The 20,480-nt window shown below is 44.1% G+C and overlaps 1 protein-coding gene across 5 annotated transcripts in view; it reads left to right on the top strand.

Annotated features, from left to right (window-relative positions):
• Nucleotides 1–20,480, top strand: part of CCDC136 (coiled-coil domain containing 136) — a 118,872-nt gene that overhangs the window by 25,998 nt on the left and 72,394 nt on the right. For all 5 annotated transcript variants that reach the window (XM_063926716.1, XM_063926718.1, XM_063926715.1 and 2 more), the window contains 4 exons: nucleotides 1,017–1,208; nucleotides 2,309–2,383; nucleotides 5,514–5,828; nucleotides 18,664–18,775. In XM_063926716.1, the coding sequence (XP_063782786.1) occupies nucleotides 1,017–1,208; nucleotides 2,309–2,383; nucleotides 5,514–5,828; nucleotides 18,664–18,775 (694 nt within the window). The remainder of the gene's footprint in view (nucleotides 1–1,016; nucleotides 1,209–2,308; nucleotides 2,384–5,513; nucleotides 5,829–18,663; nucleotides 18,776–20,480) is intronic.

The raw sequence follows: 20,480 nt of genomic DNA, 5'->3' as shown, positions 1-20,480 counted from the left end.
TCCCTGAAAATGGTTAGTTGACACCCAGAAACGCCCACTTCATGTCAATCACTCTGCAGCCAGCAGTGCGACAGAAAAGCTTCGCTAGACCTTGTGTGAAACTACATTGTTCGTTGTAATAGTACAACGCGCGTGCGCATTGCGCAGCATACGCATGCGCAGAAGTGCCGATTTTTTGACTGATCACTGCGCAGCGACCGAATGCAGCTAGCGAACAACTCGGAATGACCCCCACTGTGTCCAAATATCTTCTCAGTTTCTACGTGTATGGTAGAGTTTACTGCCTTTATATTTGTGAGCTGCAGCTGTGGACCTATTTATTGTTGAATTCCTAATTTATTTAAATTGATTGAGTGTGGGGAAGATTGGTTAAGCACGCCAACATATATTTGATCTACTTAGCCAGAAGTTGTCTGTTCAAGGTAAAGGCCCATACACACTAGTCGATAAAGTAAATGACGTCGCTCATTCTGACCCTTCCTGAGCGACGTTGTTTACTATATCAACTAGAGTATAAGCTGTAAATGACAAGCGATGCGCTGCCCAGTGGGTCCTTAAAGAGCCTCGGTCTTGGCCGTGCATGCAGCTTAATTTGGACTCATTGTTCAAAGCTGCATGCTTCAGCCGGCCGCAGCATGACATCACTGTGCGATATCGCACAGTGTGTATGCCCGCCGTCGGCCGGCCCGCCCCAGAAGGAACACACTAGGCGATGTCGCTCACTGAGCACATGACCTAGTATGTACCCACCTTAATAGTCATGTATTTATTTATACATATATGTTTATATTATAAAGTTATTTATTTTTACTTATTGTTTATTCATTTGTAGATTGTTTTTACAATTTTGCTTACAAAAATATATTACATACAACATGAAACATATTAAATACAGCATAACATTAAATTCACATTTACTCTGTCTACCATATGCATAAGATATCAATGAACATAGTGTAAAGTTACAAAATAAGGTTTTTCCTCCCAGGTCACTTAACTTTCTATATTGGTCTCAGATTCAGAAGATGAAGAGCCACCTGATCTGGAGTCAGAATCTGGGGATGTTCCAAGTGGTTCAGAAAGTGGCCCGAGCAGCATGCTCTTAGAGAGTCAGGATTTAAGGACGCAGATCATCCAACTGCTGACAGAGCTAGAGGAGACTCGGGAATTGGCACTGAAACATGAAGACAGCTTTCTGGAGATGCAGGGTAAGTAACACGACTGAAGTTACCAGCGGGAGGTATATCAGTACAGCAAATGATATTCACATCATAGTTGATGTTTTTCCTTTATTTAGGACAGTTTTGATTTGAAAATGCAGTTAACTGGGAATATCACATGCTACTATAGTAAGTCTTTTGTGACACCAATCAATGGGGGTGATTCAGACCTGATCGCTTCTGTGCGCTTTCGCCCAACGGGCGACCAGGTACTAACTGCGCATGCGTATGTACAGCAATGCGCACGTGCGTAAGACAACAACAAAGGGCATCGCCGGTCAGTGGCAGGATGTTGCAAAAAATCTGATTGCACGGGGCGTTCACAAGGTGATTGACAGGAGGAAGCCGTTTGTGGGTGGTAACTGACCATTTACTGAGAGATTCCGGAAAAACGCAGACATTCCCAAGCATTTTCAGGGAGGGTGTCTGACGTCAGCTCCGGCCCCGATCAGCCTGTTGTGACCGCATTGTAGGAGTAAGTCCTGGGCTGCGCGAAGACTGCACACAGTGGATTTTAGCAGTTCGGCGTACACATAGGATCGCACACTTGCACGGCGAATATACACTCCCCCTGGGCAACAGGTAAACCTCTGCATTCTACTCTGCATTCTACTCTGCATGGGTGCAGGGGGAGGACTAGGGTTATGCTGTGGTGGGAGGGTTAGGGTCAGGCAGTGGGGAGGGGAGGTTAGGGTTAGGCTGCGGTAAATGAGATTTAGGTTTAGGCTGCGGGGAGGGAGGGTTAGAGTTAGGCACCATTAGGGAGGGTTAGTGTTAGACTGCAGGGGGGGGGGTTAGGGTTAGGCTGCAGGAAGGGTGGGTTAGGGAGGTGTAGGATCAGGGTAAGGTTACCTTTTAGACAGCTGTCAGGATTTTAATCTCTGGGATGCCGATGTCGGTATTTTGACAGCCGGCATCCCGGGGGCCGAGATATGGCATGTTTTCCCTAGGCAACATGCTCTTAAAGCGCCAGGATTTAAGGATGCAGATCATACAGCTGGAGAATTAATTATGAAAATTATCACAAATTATTTTTTTAATTTGAAGAGACTCAGATTGGTGCTTGACTTTTGACCTTTGAGTTACAGGTATTCTGGAGGAAGAAAGATTGGCCAGTGCCCAGCAAGCAGAGATCTTTACCAAGCAAATTCATCGGCTACAAGGTGGGCTACAAAGTGACACAGAAGTTTTCACATTAAATTCTTTAGGGAGTTTGTGCATTATAAATGTTATCACAACTGTATAAAGCAATTGTACAATGGAATACAGATGAATTTAAGACAATTAAAGTCAACCCTCATGAGCTTTACAGATATGAGTATTTTCGATATTTGTCTGTTTTAAGTGTAAGTGTAACTCATAAGGGCCATGTTTTCCACGTGAATCGCTGTTTAAAAACCTCAAGTCAGTGAATACATTGTGACGTATCAGGGGTTTCACGATCACAGCGTATATGAGAACCGCTGGAACTACTGGAACCACTTGCTTCAGTTCAGGGGAATGAACAGAAGCTTTCTTCCTTCAAGTGGTGACTTATGGTTATGTGACCGCCAGTGTAATTAGCAAGCAGAGTAGTACACTGATTTTCCAAACACATATTATCTGAAACACCAATTATCCACACTTGATCTACAAGAACCAAAAATAAAATGTAATGTTATTTTAGTTCATAAAAAGTAAATTGTACTGAAAAATTCAGAAAACAATAACAGCATGCATACATACATACATACATACATACATACAGTACATACATACATACAAAGTTTAATACATGCTCAATTATCTGAACAAAGCGATTATCCAAACTAGCTTCAGTTCCAAATGAATAATCCATCTTCTACTATACAGTACCATTTCATTTTATAAATACATTAAAATTGTTTTATGTTTTTTTACTCTGATATGTGGAAGAATAATGCAGTTTTACTATTATTATTTTTATTTTCTGATCACATTTTCATAGAACAACAAATAAGTAAATAAATAAATACAATAACAAATCCATCGGAATAATCTTATTTTCTACTGTATATTGTAGACATTATCTGTCAGAGGTGGGTTATGCTAACATTTTCTTATTGTACCATGGTAGTGACAATTACCCCTCATTTAACTTTATCATCTTTGACTTCCATTAATGTGTAATTATGTTAGTAGCTAGCTACCACTGCTGGAAACTCTTTGCTGTAGTCAGGTTATAGTAATCTTACCCAGATCGTCATATAATCCTTAAAAGTAGTTTGAAACTGTTAAAAATAAATAAATTGATTTACTTTGGAATGATTATGGCGCTGTGAGGCTCTTGCAGGGGTGCCTCATGTTGGTGGTCCAGTACCAAAACAAATTATTCCTCTTCAAAGTGATAGGCAAAATCAGTCTTGGAGGCTGGTAATCATAAAATAAGTGTACTGTCCACCACCACATAACCGAACCTAATAACATTAATGTTGCAAATTAGTTGTATTACTATCTCTATATACAGTATTACAAAAGTCTGTACACTATTTGTTTAGATGGGATAACATACTGTGGACATAGAGACAATGTATAAAGTAGTAAGTGTTCCCAGGTAACTTACCATTTACAGAAAAAAGCCATAACAAAACATTAGTAAAATAAAATAAAAAAAATACTTGCTTTAGACATAATAATAAAACCCTAATTAGGGGACAACTGGTGATAAATCATTATTTTATAGGTGCACAATGGAGCAACAGGTGCTTTGTCAGGTATAATATATACAAAATAACCGATTTAAGTAACCTACTCACACACAATAAACATAAAACTGTCAATCAAAAATAAGTGTAAGGTGTACATCTTGATTATTAATTACAACACATGCTATGCAACTGAATATTATTTCAATAAAACCCTACAGTCTCCAATTATCAAAATAACATCTGATTCACATTGTTAAATAGTTGTGATACAGTAATATTAGTAAGTTAAATAATACATGTTTATCTGAACTATAATACAGTTATAATTGAATCAAGTATTTTGTTTAAATGTGTTTAGTAATCGCAATCTGTTTTCAGCAGCAATAATTTATTTTGTCCTGGCTCTCTAATAAATGGTTTTACTTCTCCAATATATTACCAATTTAGATGTTTTTCAGGTTATTCAGGTTAACCTGAGTTATTCAGGTTATCTCGAATCTGCCACACAGACAAGTATTAGAAAAGTATTTGGCTAGCATGCCCCTCTCCTAGCCAGAGCCCTAAGGGGTGTCTTCTCTCGCTTGGCTCCCATACTCAGTGCCAGACTAACAATTGCCAGGAGGCTTCTGAAAATTGTGTGGCACTTCTAGCCACCTGGAAAAGTGAGCAAGTCTCCCGAAACTTACTCGCACCCCATGCGCTCTTCCACGCTCACTCCTGCAGCCGCATGCACCGAGAGGAAAAGTAAGCGCTAAATCATGTCATCGTAGCCCCGCCACCGTTTTGCAATGTGCGCATTACATAGCGGGGCGCAATGACGTGATCGCGTCTCCACGCCCAAAATGCCTCCTTTTTCAGAGCCCCACCCCCTGTTGAGCTGACTTGGCAACATCACCAGTGTTGGGACCAAGTGGCATATGTGTACTGAGGTTTCTGTGTGGTGTAATGGGAACTGGGGGCACTCCCTTGTGTTTAATACATTTGTGGGGCTGCATGTAGTTTCACATTATAGTTTCTAAAACATCTCCAGTATATCATATTATTGATAATTTTATTGGTAGGGACTTCCACCAATCCTTAATCTAACCCTGCCCATTCTCTGGTTTCTCTCACAGGGGCAGATTTATTAAGCTTGGTGAAGTGATAAATTGGAAGGTGATAAAGGACCAGCCAATCAGCTCCTAACTGACATTTTTCAAACCCAGCCTGTGACATGGCAGTAAGGATCTGATTGGCTGGTCCTTTATCACTTTCCACTTTATCACTTCTCCGAGCTTAATAAATCTGCCCCACAGTGTTTTTGGAGGAATCAGTGGGAGGATCAGTCATTAGCCACAATAAGAGATTGCCATATTTTATTTGTCCTTTCACTCACACAATTCTGCATGCAGCAATTCCCTAGACCCTGGTTAAATGAGGATGTATGTTAGTGCAATATTGTCCTAGGCGGTAGTGCACTTTTAAATTAGCCATGTACCTTAATTATCAGTAAAAAAAACTCAAGTAGATTATGGCCAATACAAGAAAGGGCTGTGTAACTGCACATATTCGTAGACTGACTAAACATAGCTATTTCTACAGTGACAGATATGGCTTAGCATCACATCTTCTTTTCATCCCTTTGAAGCTCAGCTACGCTCTGTACAGGAAGAAGTGGACAGTCTGGAGCAGGAGAAGGATTGTGAGCTGCTGGAGGTGTCTCAGGAGTTACGCTGTGCTCAGGAGGAAATCATGGCTCTGCGGCAGTCAGCAGAGGAGGCAGCAGCTGAGAGGGAAAGTGACATTGCGTCTTTGCAGGAAGAGCTGTGTCGGCTGCGAGCAGAGCTGCATGAGCTGCAGGAGACAAGACAGGAATATGAGATGGAAATCACCTCTCTGAGAGCTGAGATCAGCATGAAGAGCTGTACCGGGCACGCAGGTCAGGAACCAGCATTAATCCACGGTGAGTGCACTGACCTGGCATGATGCACACACTGCATGGTATATGCCTAGTATATTGAATAATCTTTATAGATTTTCTGCAGTGGCCTTGAAATTTTAGCCTAAGAACTATTTAGTTATTTTCAGTTTACCTCCTACAAAACTTCCTCAACAATTACCTGATTCTCTCACATGGATTTTTACAGCTACTAAATACTCTAATCCAGGTGAATTCAACATGTGACCCTCCATCTAGTAACATAGTAACATAGTATCTAAGGTTGAAAAAAGACAATTTGTCCATCGAGTTCAACCTATTTGTGGTCTCCTGTGCAGTATTATTTTTGGACTAAATTTTGTCTGATGCTGATGTCAGCCGTTGTGTTTTATTCCTCTTTTTTTAATAACTATAGTGTGTAACTACGCACCATAACCCTGAATATCTTTATCCATTAGGAATTTATCTAACCCATTCTTAAAGGTGTTGACTGAGTCCACCATTACTACTCTCTCAGGCAGGGAATTCCAAACACGTATTGTCCTTACTGTGGAAAAACCTTTTTGCCACTTTGTGCGGAATCTCCTCTCTAACCTAAGCGAGTGTCCACGTGTCCTCTGTGCTGAGGAAGTACACATTCCACATTCCAGCATGCCCTGCCACAGTTTTACTATTAGAGCATGCTAAAACTGTGGCAGTGCATGCTGGGATGTGTGCAGCTAGAAAGTCACATATGGAATACCCTTGCACAAAGCCAAAAACTTACCCTAGATATATAAAAGGTTGTTGCTAGTTAGCTGCTATGTGATTCTGCACACACACTATGGCCCTCATTCCGAGTTGTTCGCTCGCAAGCTGCTTTTAGCAGCATTGCACACGCTAAGCCGCCGCCTACTGGGAGTGAATCTTAGCTTAGCAAAATTGCGAACGAAAGATTCTCTAAATTGCGAATAGAAATTTCTTTGCAGTTTCTGAGTAGCTCAATACTTACTCTGCCACTGCGATCAGTTCAGTCAGTTTCGTTCATGGTTTGACGTCACAAACACACCCAGCGTTCGGCCAGACACTCCCCCGTTTCTCCAGCCACTCCCGTGTTTTTCCCAGGAACGGCAGCGTTTTTTCACACACACCCATAAAACGGCCAGTTTCCGCCCAGAAACACCCACTTCCTGTCAATCACACTACGATCACCAGAACGAAGAAAAAAACCTTGTAATGCCGTGAGTAAAATACCAAAGTTCTTAGCAAATTTACTTGGCGCAGTCGCAGTGCGAACATTGCGCATGCGCAATTAGCAGAAAATCGCTCCTATGCGAAGAAAATTACCGAGCGAACAACTCGGAATGAGGGCCTATGAGCACTGTTGGTGAATAAGCTGCACAGACTGTGGTACTATCAGGCAGAAGGTATGCAGTACAGTGTAGGTAACAGGAATATGAAAAGGAATGAGCAGGAATGGCAGATGTCTAATGTGATGCTAACGTAGCCAGGGCCTAGTGGTATTAGTCAGAGGTGCAAGTAAGTACACATGTTAACTGGACACATCCAGATCTAAATCGGTACCTATTATCCTTCTGTCTTCTGTATGTATATATATTCCATGTGGTGCATGTGGCCCTCAAGTGGTGAGCTACAACCTGCTTACAGTGAACATATGTACAATATATAATGTCAACATGAGAATGTCGATGCGGTCATAATGTTGACATGCTTCATTTCAACATTGACCACATCAACATTCATCATGTGGACACTCATGAGATGTCAACATGATTAGAATATCAACAAGACGTCCCTGGTGGTCTAGAGGTGTCTGGCGGCTCCAACTAATACTAACCCCTAAGCCTTCTGCTAGTGCCTGCCCCTAACTTCCTCTCCCGTAGCCTGTTCCTAACACTCCCCTAGTGCATAACCCTAACCCTCACCTCCCGTAGCCTAACTCCAAGCCTCCGCTGCCAGTCCGTGCAGCAACATTTCAGGCGTTGACAATGTTCAATGTGGACACTTCAACAATGTCAACATTGTAAATGCTAACATTATGACTGCATCCCATTTATACGTACTTGCCACACAGCTGCATCCTCCACATTTTGTCTGAAAGTGACACCTTTGGAAGTCTATCATAAATGTGTGGAAGGGGATCCAACAAGCTGTAACGAAGTGGGCAGTAACATTACTTACTTATATTTTGCTTTAACTTCTTGGTTAAAAATACACATTTTTATTTACATAAAAGATTTTCCTTAAACACTATTTACAAATGTGGCACCCCAGACCTGGGTGTGTAGAAAACCACAGCACTCACCATCCCAGAAGCGGGGCACACCAATGCACTTACCACTCATAGGGTGGGGTGCATGTAGCCCATGACCACATCACTCAAATACATACAAACAGAGAACCCAGCACTCACCATAGCAAGCTCACTTATTCTCAACACTTCAATAAATAAATAAATGATGGGGGTTTAGTTAGTGGATTGGCCAATGCACGGAAGCCTGCAAACCGATCTCCAAGGTACCCCACCTTTATGCAGGTCCTACACTATCACACAGTTTTAAAACCTGACTACTGTTTCACACATCATCTGCCTGCTAGATTGATGAGTGGTAAGTGCTATGAGTGGTAAGTGCAGTTGTGTACCCCGCTTCGGTGGTGGAGAGTGCTGTGTTACATGCACCCCACCCTATGAGTGGTAAGTGCATTGGTTTGCCCCACTTCTGTGGTGGTGAGTGCTGTGGTTTTCTTTTTGTGTATATGACAGGGTTATTCTATGATTAACTCTTTTTAACCATGGCCACTAGCTTTCTCATGCACCCCTATGTGGACTCTATTATCCTGAACCTGCCTCAGCTGTTCATTAGCAATCTATTAGCCAGTGTAAGGTGACTAGTGTACCTTTAAAAGCCATAAGGTGTGTGGCAGGTGCACATTAAACCTAGCAGGCAGATGATGTGTGAGACAGTTGTCAAGTTTTAAGACTCTGTGATAGTGTAGTTGCTAGTTAGCTGCTATGTGATTCTGCACACACACTATGGCCCTCATTCCGAGTTGTTCGCTCGCAAGCTGCTTTTAGCAGCATTGCACACGCTAAGCCGCCGCCTACTGGGAGTGAATCTTAGCTTAGCAAAATTGCGAACGAAAGATTATCTAAATTGCGAATAGAAATTTCTTTGCAGTTTCTGAGTAGCTCGATACTTACTCTGCCACTGCGATCAGTTCAGTCAGTTTCGTTCCTGGTTTGACGTCACAAACACACCCAGCGTTCGGCCAGACACTCCCCCGTTTCTCCAGCCACTCCCGCGTTTTTCCCAGGAACGGCAGCGTTTTTTCACGCACACCCATAAAACGGCCAGTTTCCGCCCAGAAACACCCACTTCCTGTCAATCACACTACGATCACCAGAACGAAGAAAAAACCTTGTAATGCCGTGAGTAAAATACCAAAGTTCTTTGCAAATTTACTTGGCGCAGTCGCAGTGCGAACATTGCGCATGCGCAATTAGCGGAAAATCGCTCCTATGCGAAGAAAATTACAGAGCGAACAACTCGGAATGAGGGCCTATGAGCACTGTTGGTGAATAAGCTGCACAGACTGTGGTACTATCAGGCAGAAGGCATGCAGTACAGTGTAGGTAACAGGAATATGAAAAGGAATGAGCAGGAATGGCAGATGTCTAATGTGATGCTAACGTAGCCAGGGCCTAGTGGTATTAGTCAGAGGTGCAAGTAAGTACACATGTTAACTGGACACATCCAGATCTAAATCGGTACCTATTATCCTTCTGTCTTCTGTATGTATATATATATATTCCATGTGGTGCATGTGGCCCTCAAGTGGTGAGCTACAACCTGCTTACAGTGAACATATGTACAATATATAATGTCAACATGAGAATGTCGATGCGGTCATAATGTTGACATGCCTCATTTCAACATTGACCACATCAACATTCATCATGTGGACACTCATGAGATGTCAACATGATTAGAATATCAACAAGACGTCCCTGGTGGTTTAGAGGTGTCTGGCGGCTCCAACTAATACTAACCCCTAAGCCTTCTGCTAGTGCCTGCCCCTAACTTCCTCTCCCGTAGCCTGTTCCTAACACTCCCCTAGTGCATAACCCTAACCCTCACCTCCCGTAGCCTAACTCCAAGCCTCCGCAGCAACATTTCAGGCGTTGACAATGTTCAATGTGGACACTTCAACAATGTCAACATTGTAAATGCTAACATTATGACTGCATCCCATTTATACGTACTTGCCACACAGCTGCATCCTCCACATTTTGTCTGAAAGTGACACCTTTGGAAGTCTATCATAAATGTGTGGAAGGGGATCCAACAAGCTGTAACGAAGTGGGCAGTAACATTACTTACTTATATTTTGCTTTAACTTCTTGGTTAAAAATACACATTTTTATTTACATAAAAGATTTTCCTTAAACACTATTTACAAATGTGGCACCCCAGACCTGGGTGTGTAGAAAACCACAGCACTCACCATCCCAGAAGTGGGGCACACCAATGCACTTACCACTCATAGGGTGGGGTGCATGTTGCCCATGACCACATCACTCAAATACATACAAACAGAGAACCCAGCACTCACCATAGCAAGCTCACTTATCCTCAACACTTCAATAAATAAATAAATGATGGGGGTTTAGTTAGTGGATTGGCCAATGCACGGAAGCCTGCAAACCGATCTCCAAGGTACCCCACCTTCATGCAGGTCCTACACTATCACACAGTTTTAAAACCTGACTACTGTTTCACACATCATTTATTTATTGAAGTGTTGAGGATAAGTGAGCTTACTTGGGTGAGTGCTGGGTTCTCTGTTTGTGTGTGTATATATATATATATATATATATATATATATATATATAAGAAAAGGGGGTGTCTTAAGGGAGCTTAATCAAGGTATTATTTACCAGGATTTGACCACAGTTCACTTAAAAACCTCCAATTTATTTGTATAAAAGTGTTAGACAGTGAATCACATTGAATAACAAATGGCTGGCCATTTGTTATTCAATGTGATTCACTGTCTAACACTTTTATACAAATAAATTGGAGTTTTTTAAGTGAACTGCGGTCAAATCCTGGAAGATAATACCTTGATTAAGCTCCCTTAAGACACCCCCTTTTCTCTGACGTCCTAGTGGATGCTGGGAACTCCGTAAGGACCATGGGGAATAGCGGCTCCGCAGGAGACTGGGCACAACTAAGAAAGATTTAGGACTACCTGGTGTGCACTGGCTCCTCCCTCTATGCCCCTCCTCCAGACCTCAGTTAGAATTTTGTGCCCGGCCGAGCTGGTTGCACACTAGGGGCTCTCCTGAGCTCTTAGAAAGAAAGTATATTTAGGTTTTTTATTTTCAGTGAGATCTGCTGGCAACAGACTCACTGCTTCGAGGGACTGAGGGGAGAAGAAGCGAACCTACCTGCTTGCAGCTAGCTTGGGCTTCTTAGGCTACTGGACACCATTAGCTCCAGAGGGATCGAACACAGGCCCAGCCTCGGTCGTCCGGTCCCGGAGCCGCGCCGCCGTCCCCCTTGCAGAGCCAGAAGCAAGAAGAACGTCCAGAAAATCGGCGGCTGAAGACTCCGGTCTTCATTAAGGTAGCGCACAGCACTGCAGCTGATTGCCATTGCTCCCCATGCACACCTCACACTCCGGCCACTGATGGGTGCAGGGCGCTGGGGGGGGGGGGGGGGCGCCCTGGGCTGCAATATAAATACCTTAACTTGGCAAAAAAACCCACATAATATAGTCAGGAAGACTATATATGTGTAAAATCCCCTGCCAAATATATCCTGAAAAAAGCGGGAGAAGTCCGCCGTGTAGAAGGCGGGGCTATCTCCCTCAGCACACTGGCGCCATTTCCTCTCACAGCTCCGCTGGAAGGACGCTCCCCAGGCTCTCCCCTGCAGTTTCCAGGCTCAATAGGGTAAAAAAGAGAGGGGGGGCACTAAATTTAGGCGCAAATTGTGTATTATAGCAGCTATAGGGGAAAAATCACTGTGTGTAGTGGGTATCCCTGTATTATATAGCGCTCTGGTGTGTGCTGGCATACTCTCTCTCTGTCTCCCCAAAGGACTTTGTGGGGTCCTGTCCTCAGTCAGAGCATTCCCTGTGTGTGTACGGTGTGTCGGTACGGCTGTGTCGACATGTTTGGTGAGGAGGCTTATGTGGAGGCGGAGCAGGTGCCGATAAATGTGATGTCACCCCCTGCGGGGTCGACACCTGAATGGATGAACATGTGGAAGGAATTACGCGACAGTGTCAACTCCTTACATAAAAGGTTTGACGACATAGCAGATGTGGGACAGCCGGCTGCTCAGCCCGTGCCTGCCCAGGCGTCTCAAAAGCCATCAGGGGCTCTAAAACGCCCACTACCTCAGATGGCAGACACAGATGTCGACACGGCTACTGACTCCAGTGTCGACGACGATGAGACTAGTGTACATTCCAACAGAGCCATTCGTTATATGATTACGGCAATGAAAAATGTGTTGCACATTTCTGATATTACCCCAGGTACCACAAAAAAGGGTATTATGTTTGGGGAGAAAAAGCTACCAGTGGTATTTCCCCCATCTGATGAATTAAATGAAGTGTGTGAAGAAGCGTGGGCTTCCCCCGATAAGAAACTGGTAATTTCAAAAAAGTTACTAATGGCGTACCCTTTCCCGCCAGAGGACAGGTCACGTTGGGAGACATCCCCTAGGGTGGATAAAGCGCTCACACGTCTGTCTAAAAAGGTGGCACTACCGTCTCCGGACACGGCCGCCCTTAAGGAACCTGCGGATAGAAAGCAGGAGGCTATCCTGAAGTCTGTGTATACACACTCAGGAATTATACTGAGACCGGCTATTGCTTCAGCATGGATGTGCAGCGCTGCAGCTGCGTGGTCAGATTCCCTGTCGGAAAACATTGATACCCTAGATAGGGACACTATATTGCTAACCGTAGAGCATATTAAAGACGCTGTCTTATACATGAGAGATGCACAGAGGGATATTTGCCGGCTGGCATCTAAAATAAACGCAATGTCCATTTCTGCCAGGAGAGGATTGTGGACTCGGCAGTGGACAGGAGATGCAGATTCTAAAAGGCACATGGAAGTTTTGCCTTACAAGGGTGAGGAGTTGTTTGGGGATGGTCTCTCGGACCTCGTTTCCACAGCGACAGCTGGGAAGTCAGCATTTTTACCCCATGTTCCCTCACAGCCAAAGAAAGCACCGTATTATCAGGTACAGTCCTTTCGGCCCCAGAAAGGCAAGCGGGTTAGAGGCGCGTCCTTCCTGCCCAGAGGCAGAGGTAGAGGGAAAAAGCTGCAACATTCAGCCAGTTCCCAGGAACAAAAGTCCTCCCCCGCTTCCTCTAAGTCCACCGCATGACGCTGGGGCTCCACAGGTGGAGCCAGGTACGGTGGGGGCCCGTCTCAAGAACTTCAGCGACCAGTGGGCTCGCTCACGAGTGGATCCCTGGATTCTACAAGTAGTATCTCAGGGGTACAAGCTGGAATACGAGACGTCTCCCCCTCGCCGTTTCCTCAAATCTGCCTTGCCGACAGCTCCCCCGGACAGGGAGGCAGTGCTGGAGGCGATTCACAAGCTTTATTCTCAGCAGGTGATAATCAAGGTACCCCTCCTTCAACAGGGACGGGGTTACTATTCCACAATGTTTGTGGTACCGAAACCGGACGGTTCGGTGAGACCCATTTTAAATTTAAAATCCTTGAACACTTATATAAGAAGGTACAAGTTCAAGATGGAATCACTCAGGGCGGTGATTGCAAGCCTGGTCGAGGGGGATTACATGGTATCACTGGACATCAAGGATGCTTACCTGCATGTCCCCATTTACCCTCCTCACCAGGAGTACCTCAGATATGTGGTACAGGACTGTCATTACCAATTCCAGACGTTGCCGTTTGGTCTGTCCACGGCACCGAGGGTATTTACCAAGGTAATGGCCGAAATGATGATACTCCTTCGAAAAAAGGGAGTTTTAATTATCCCGTACTTGGACGATCTCCTTATAAAGGCGAGGTCCAGCGAACAGTTGTTGATCGGAGTAGCACTTGCTCGGGAAGTGCTACAACAGCACGGCTGGATCCTGAATTTTCCAAAGTCGCAGCTGGTTCCTACAACGCGTCTACTGTTCCTGGGGATGGTTCTGGACATGGAACAGAAAAAAGTGTTTCTCCCGGAGGAGAAGGCCAAGGAGTTGTCATCTCTAGTCAGAGACCTCCTAAAACCAAAACAGGTGTCGGTGCACCATTGCACGCGAGTCCTGGGAAAGATGGTGGCTTCTTACGAAGCAATTCCTTTCGGAAGGTTTCATGCAAGGATCTTTCAGTGGGATCTGTTGGACAAGTGGTCCGGATCGCATCTTCAGATGCATCGGCTGATAACCCTGTCTCCAAGGAACAGGGTGTCGCTGTTGTGGTGGCTGCAGAGTGCTCATCTTCTAGAGGGCCGCAGATTCGGCATACAGGACTGGGTCCTGGTGACCACGGATGCCAGCCTTCGATGTTGGGGGACAGTCACACAGGGAAGAAACTTCCAAGGACTATGGACAAGTCAGGAGACTTCCCTACACATAAATATTCTGGAACTAAGGGCCATTTACAATGCCCTAAGTCAGGCAAGACCCCTGCTTCAACACCAGCCGGTGCTGATCCAGTCAGACAACATCACGGCTGTCGCCCATGTAAACCGACAGGGCGGCACAAGAAGCAGGATGGCGATGGCAGAAGCCACAAGGATTCTCCGATGGGCGGAAAATAACGTGATAGCACTGTCAGCAGTGTTCATTCCGGGAGTGGACAACTGGGAAGCAGACTTCCTCAGCAGGCACGACCTCCACCCGGGAGAGTGGGGACTTCATCCAGAAGTCTTCAAGCTGATTGTAAATCGCTGGGAACGGCCACAGGTGGACATGATGGCGTCCCGCCTCAACAAAAAGCTAAAAAATTATTGCGCCAGGTCAAGGGACCCTCAGGCGATAGCTGTGGACGCTCTAGTGACACCGTGGGTGTACCAGTTGGTTTATGTGTTCCCTCCTCTGCCTCTCATACCCAAGGTACTTAGAATAATAAGAAGGAGAGGAGTAAGAACTATACTTGTGGTTCCGGATTGGCCAAGAAGAGCTTGGTACCCAGAACTTCAAGAAATGATCTCAGAGGACCCATGGCCTCTGCCGCTCAGACAGGACCTGCTGCTGCAGGGACCCTGTCTGTTCCAAGACTTACCGCGGCTGCGTTTGACGGCATGGCGGTTGAACGCCGGATCCTGAAGGAAAAGGGCATTCCGGAGGAAGTCATCCCTACGCTGATTAAAGCTAGGAAGGAGGTGACCGCAAACCATTATCACCGCATATGGCGAAAATATGTTGCGTGGTGTGAGGCCAGAAGGGCCCCAACGGAGGAATTTCAGCTGGGTCGATTTCTGCACTTCCTACAGTCAGCGGTGACTATGGGCCTAAAATTGGGTTCCATTAAGGTCCAGATTTCGGCTCTGTCGATTTTCTTCCAAAAAGAACTGGCTTCACTGCCTGAAGTTCAGACGTTTGTTAAAGGAGTGCTGCATATTCAGCCCCCTTTTGTGCCTCCAGTGGCACCTTGGGATCTCAACGTGGTGTTGAATTTCCTTAAGTCACATTGGTTTGAGCCACTTAAAACCGTGGAACTAAAATATCTCACGTGGAAAGTGGTCATGCTGTTGGCCTTGGCTTCGGCCAGGCGTGTGTCAGAATTGGCGGCTTTGTCATGTAAAAGCCCTTATCTGATTTTCCATATGGATAGGGCGGAATTGAGGACTCGTCCCCAATTTCTTCCTAAGGTGGTATCAGCTTTTCATTTGAACCAACCTATTGTGGTGCCTGTGGCTACTAAGGACTTGGATGATTCCAAGTTGCTGGACGTAGTGAGAGCCCTGAAAATCTATGTTTCCAGGACGGCTGGAGTCCGGAAAACTGACACGCTATTTATCCTGTATGCGCCCAACAAGCTGGGTGTTCCTGCTTCAAAGCAGTCTATTGCTCGCTGGATCTGTAGTACGATTCAACTTGCACATTCTGCGGCTGGACTGCCGCATCCTAAATCTGTAAAAGCCCATTCCACGAGGAAAGTGGGCTCTTCTTGGGCGGCTGCCCGAGGGGTCTCGGCTTTACAACTTTGCCGAGCTGCTACTTGGTCGGGTTCAAACACATTTGCTAAATTCTACAAGTTTGATACCCTGGCTGAGGAGGACCTTGAGTTTGCTCATTCGGTGCTGCAGAGTTATCCGCACTCTCCCGCCCGTTTGGGAGCTTTGGTATAATCCCCATGGTCCTTACGGAATTCCCAGCATCCACTAGGACGTCAGAGAAAATAAGATTTTACTCACCGGTAAATCTATTTCTCGTAGTCCGTAGTGATGCTGAGCGCCCATCCCAAGTGCGGATTGTCTGCAATACTTGTATATAGTTATTGCCTAACTAAAGGGTTATTGTTATGAGCCATCTGTTCGTGAGGCTCAGTTGTTATTCATACTGTTAACTGGGTATAGTATCACGAGTTGTACGGTGTGATTGGTGTGGCTGGTACGAGTCTTACCCGGGATTCCAAAATCCTTTCCTTATTGTGTCAGCTTTTCCGGGCACAGTTTCCTAACTGAGGTCTGGAGGAGGGGCATAGAGGGAGGAGCCAGTGCACACCAGGTAGTCCTAAATCTTTCTTAGTTGTGCCCAGTCTCCTGCGGAGCCGCTATTCCCCATGGTCTTTACGGAGTTCCCAGCATCCACTACGGACTACGAGAAATAGATTTACCGGTGAGTAAAATCTTATTTTCTTTTATCTGCACTTTTGTACTCCATCTAACAGGGAGTACGCCTTGAGGTTGAGCTCCATACTTAGCGCTTTCATTAGGTCTACCCCAGTTTCCATATATATATATATATATATATATATATATATATAAAATGTAATGATATGCATAGACTTACATAGATATATTGTTAATATTCATATTGATGATTATTTACTGCGTTGGGGAGTATTGAGTGAGTGACGGTGTGATGAGCAGGTCACATGACATAGACGCTGCTGGCTGAGGTGCACAGTCAGGGCAGTTACAGAGGGTTAGATGTACTGCTGGCTACAGCTGTAATTTGTGCAGTCCCACTTCACCTCTGGATCGCGGTGAAGGGTGTCAGATACCGCTCGCATATTTGAAGCAGTCTTCTGCTGAAGTGTGGTAACTCACCTGCCTGGCAAATTCCACTCTCCCTCTGTTGGCTTATGACCGGTGCTTGCGGAACTTCTGCACATTCACCGGTCATCTTCCAGCATCACCCGCGGCTTAAGGTAGAAAACACATTTTTATTGTTCTTATGTAAGCACAATGCCTTTCATGCACTTGGGGTTGCAACACCAGCGCACAGGTCTCCTTATTTCCCCTTTTCTTCACATCAGTACTATTTGTAAACATACATGTTTATGTATGGGTTCTCATGTACTAGTGTATTTATATGTGTTCACTAATGTTGACAGTAAAATGCCATACAGTGTATCAGAATTTCATGTTGATACCAATTGTTCTTTTATATTACTGTACATGACTTCTTGTTCACCAAGCAGAGCAGATCTGTGTCACTAGGTACAGGTAAAAGCGTACGCGTCTGGTGAATGGGAACGTCAGTCATTGTGGACGTTCCAGCACAATACATGATCATACAGTTGTTAGAGTGAAATTATTTGTTGTGACTGTTAATGGGTTTACTCTATACATATTGTTGAAGTTTATCGTGTGATTATCCAAAACTACAGTATTGGTAAAACTGTTTTATTTCATAAATAGAGACTTATTTAAAATCCTAGCAATAATGCTTCATAGCCTGAGCAGAACCTCCTTACCATTCTTGTGATCTAAGAGGAACAGGTAACCCAAAATGACACCTGCCGGGGTATCACACAACTATATACAGTATGTACAATTTCCAAGAGTTGATCAGAAAATTAAGCTATATATGTGAAGGGGATGTGGCTCAATAGATCTAAAAAGATCTGTAAAAAAAATAGGTTGAACCCAAATGGTTGACATACAAAAGGTCGACATGGTCAGAAGGTCAACATGGAAATGGTGTAATTTTATATGCTTCACCATATATGAGCCAAATTAATTACTCTGATATGCTGCTCGGGACAGGTTACTATTCCTAATCGTAGTCCACGTGGATGGCAAATGATGAAAGTTGAAAAAGTGTACAAAAACTTGTGTCGACTATATGTGTGATGACCATTGTCATGTCAACATTTTAAACCTGTCGACCTTTTGAAACTGTTGACCTTAAGCACTGCCTACTTTTTATCTGTCGACCTTTTGCATGTCGACCATATGGGGTCGACTTATTGACTGTGTATCTTTTTACTGTAGCTCCATCAACCGCATACCATGCTAAAGATGCGATCACAGTTAGAGATCCTTACCTACATTAGCTTAGAGGAAGTGGGAGGTTACAGAATACCAGAACCTGGTGGTGGCAATGATGGTGTGACCCAATGATGGGGGCAGATAGTCATTACTTTGGTATATGTACATCTGCAGTCCTTCCACAGTCATCATAGTGTAAGGTTCAGTTCAGTAAAGTGTAGAGACATAAGTGAAAAATAAATTACTTTCCCTTATGCCCATTCCATAAATTATTATATTTTGGAACACTCAACTTGGGAGCTGCTACATAATCGTTTGGCACTTATGTAAAGTATTATTTATTATGAATATTTTTGTACTGTTATGCAGCGGATCTGTTTGTCTGCCCTTATTCTTACGCGTCACTGCATATTTCTGTTACTATGCAGGAGAGCTGCAGTTCCTGCGGGACCAGTGCCAGCACCTCCAGATGGAACGCAGCATACTGCAGGAAAGTAACAGCCAGCTGAAGAGTCATCTCCTGATGCTGGGAGGAGACAGGTGCAGCTTCTTATTTATCTGCATTTATATCAGCTGCAATGAGTCTGTATGCTTTAGCAGAGTAGTGATAATTATTTAAGAAGACAACTTTACTGCAATATATTGTTTCTACAAGAATATCGTTATGTGTATTTCTGCATGCTGATAAACACAACTGAGGTTATCAACAAATTGACAGGGATCATGGCTTTACAGAGCAAGATGGTTTAATTTGCATATAAGCATCTGTTAGGGGCAGAGCCAGCCCTAAACAATATGATGCCCTAGGCAAGATTTTGGATGGTGCCAAAATGTGTTTATACCACACAGTAATGCCTCTTACACATTTAACACGCATTATTAATGTCCTTATAAACATAATGTGCCTTACACATTATGCCAACCATTATTAATGCCCTTACAGACATAATGACACACATAATGCCCCTTACACATACACCACACATAATGCATTAATAGACATGACACACATAATGCCCCTTACACATATACCGCACATTATTAATGCATTTATACACATAATGACACACATAATGCCCCTTACACATATACCACACATTATTAATGCATTTATACACATAATGACATACATAATACCTCTTACACATATACCACACATTATTAATGCCCTTACAGACATAATGACACACATAATGCCCCTTACACATACACCACACATAATGCATTAATAGACATGACACACATAATGCCCCTTACACATATACCGCACATTATTAATGCATTTATACACATAATGACACACATAATGCCCCTTACACATATACCACACATTATTAATGCATTTATACACATAATGACATACATAATACCTCTTACACATATACCACACATTATTAATGCATTTATACACATAATGACATACATAATACCTCTTACACATATGCTGAACACTACTGCACAACCAACCCACCCGCACACAGCACTCACATGGCCGCTAACACTGTGACCTCTGCCTCTGCTTGGATACAGATGTGTCCTCATACATCTTGCCTCAATACGCCATGTAGCAAGAGATGCCTGACGTGAGTCAGCTGGCAGCTCTGCTAATGTCGGGCGCCTTTCTTGCCGAAAATGTGTCTTAATTACATTGCTATGTGTCTAGGATGCACAAGCAGCTTCTGCTGATTAAAATGATATGTGGCATGCCTATATTCTGTGTGTGACTGTGGCTGTATCTGCATATGAAATGCTATATTACAGTATTTTCCAGGAATACACTGTAACGTAGCATTTCGTATGCAGATACAGCCACAGTCACACACAGAGCATAGGCATGCCACATATTATTTTAATGAGCAGAAGCTGCTTGGGCCCCTAGGCATTCCAAATGCCCTAGGCATTTGCTTAGTTTGCCTATGCCTAGGTCCGGCTCTGGTTATGGGAACGGTTAGGCTGCAGGACCGGATAAATGTTTGTGCGGGTCCCAGGGCAACAAACTTGTGGTGGCCCCAACCAATAGAATGATCAATATGATATGCTGGCAATAATATTAGAAAGAATAATGTGTAGATACTCCTAGCACCACAAATTTGTTTAACACACTGTAGTACCCCCAGTTCACATTTTGCCACATAGAAACTCCAATTTACATATGCCATAACGTCCCTCTTACTGGTTATATAGCTGTATGTGGGGCCTCTCCTGTGTGCAGTGTTTACTGGGGCATGAATGGCTTACCGGGGGA

The sequence above is a fragment of the Pseudophryne corroboree genome, chromosome 6 (assembly GCF_028390025.1).
Source record: "Pseudophryne corroboree isolate aPseCor3 chromosome 6, aPseCor3.hap2, whole genome shotgun sequence".
NCBI classification, from domain to species: Eukaryota; Metazoa; Chordata; class Amphibia; order Anura; family Myobatrachidae; genus Pseudophryne; species Pseudophryne corroboree.
Note: the sequence above shows the minus strand (reverse complement) of the source record. Positions and strands in the feature narration are given on the sequence as shown.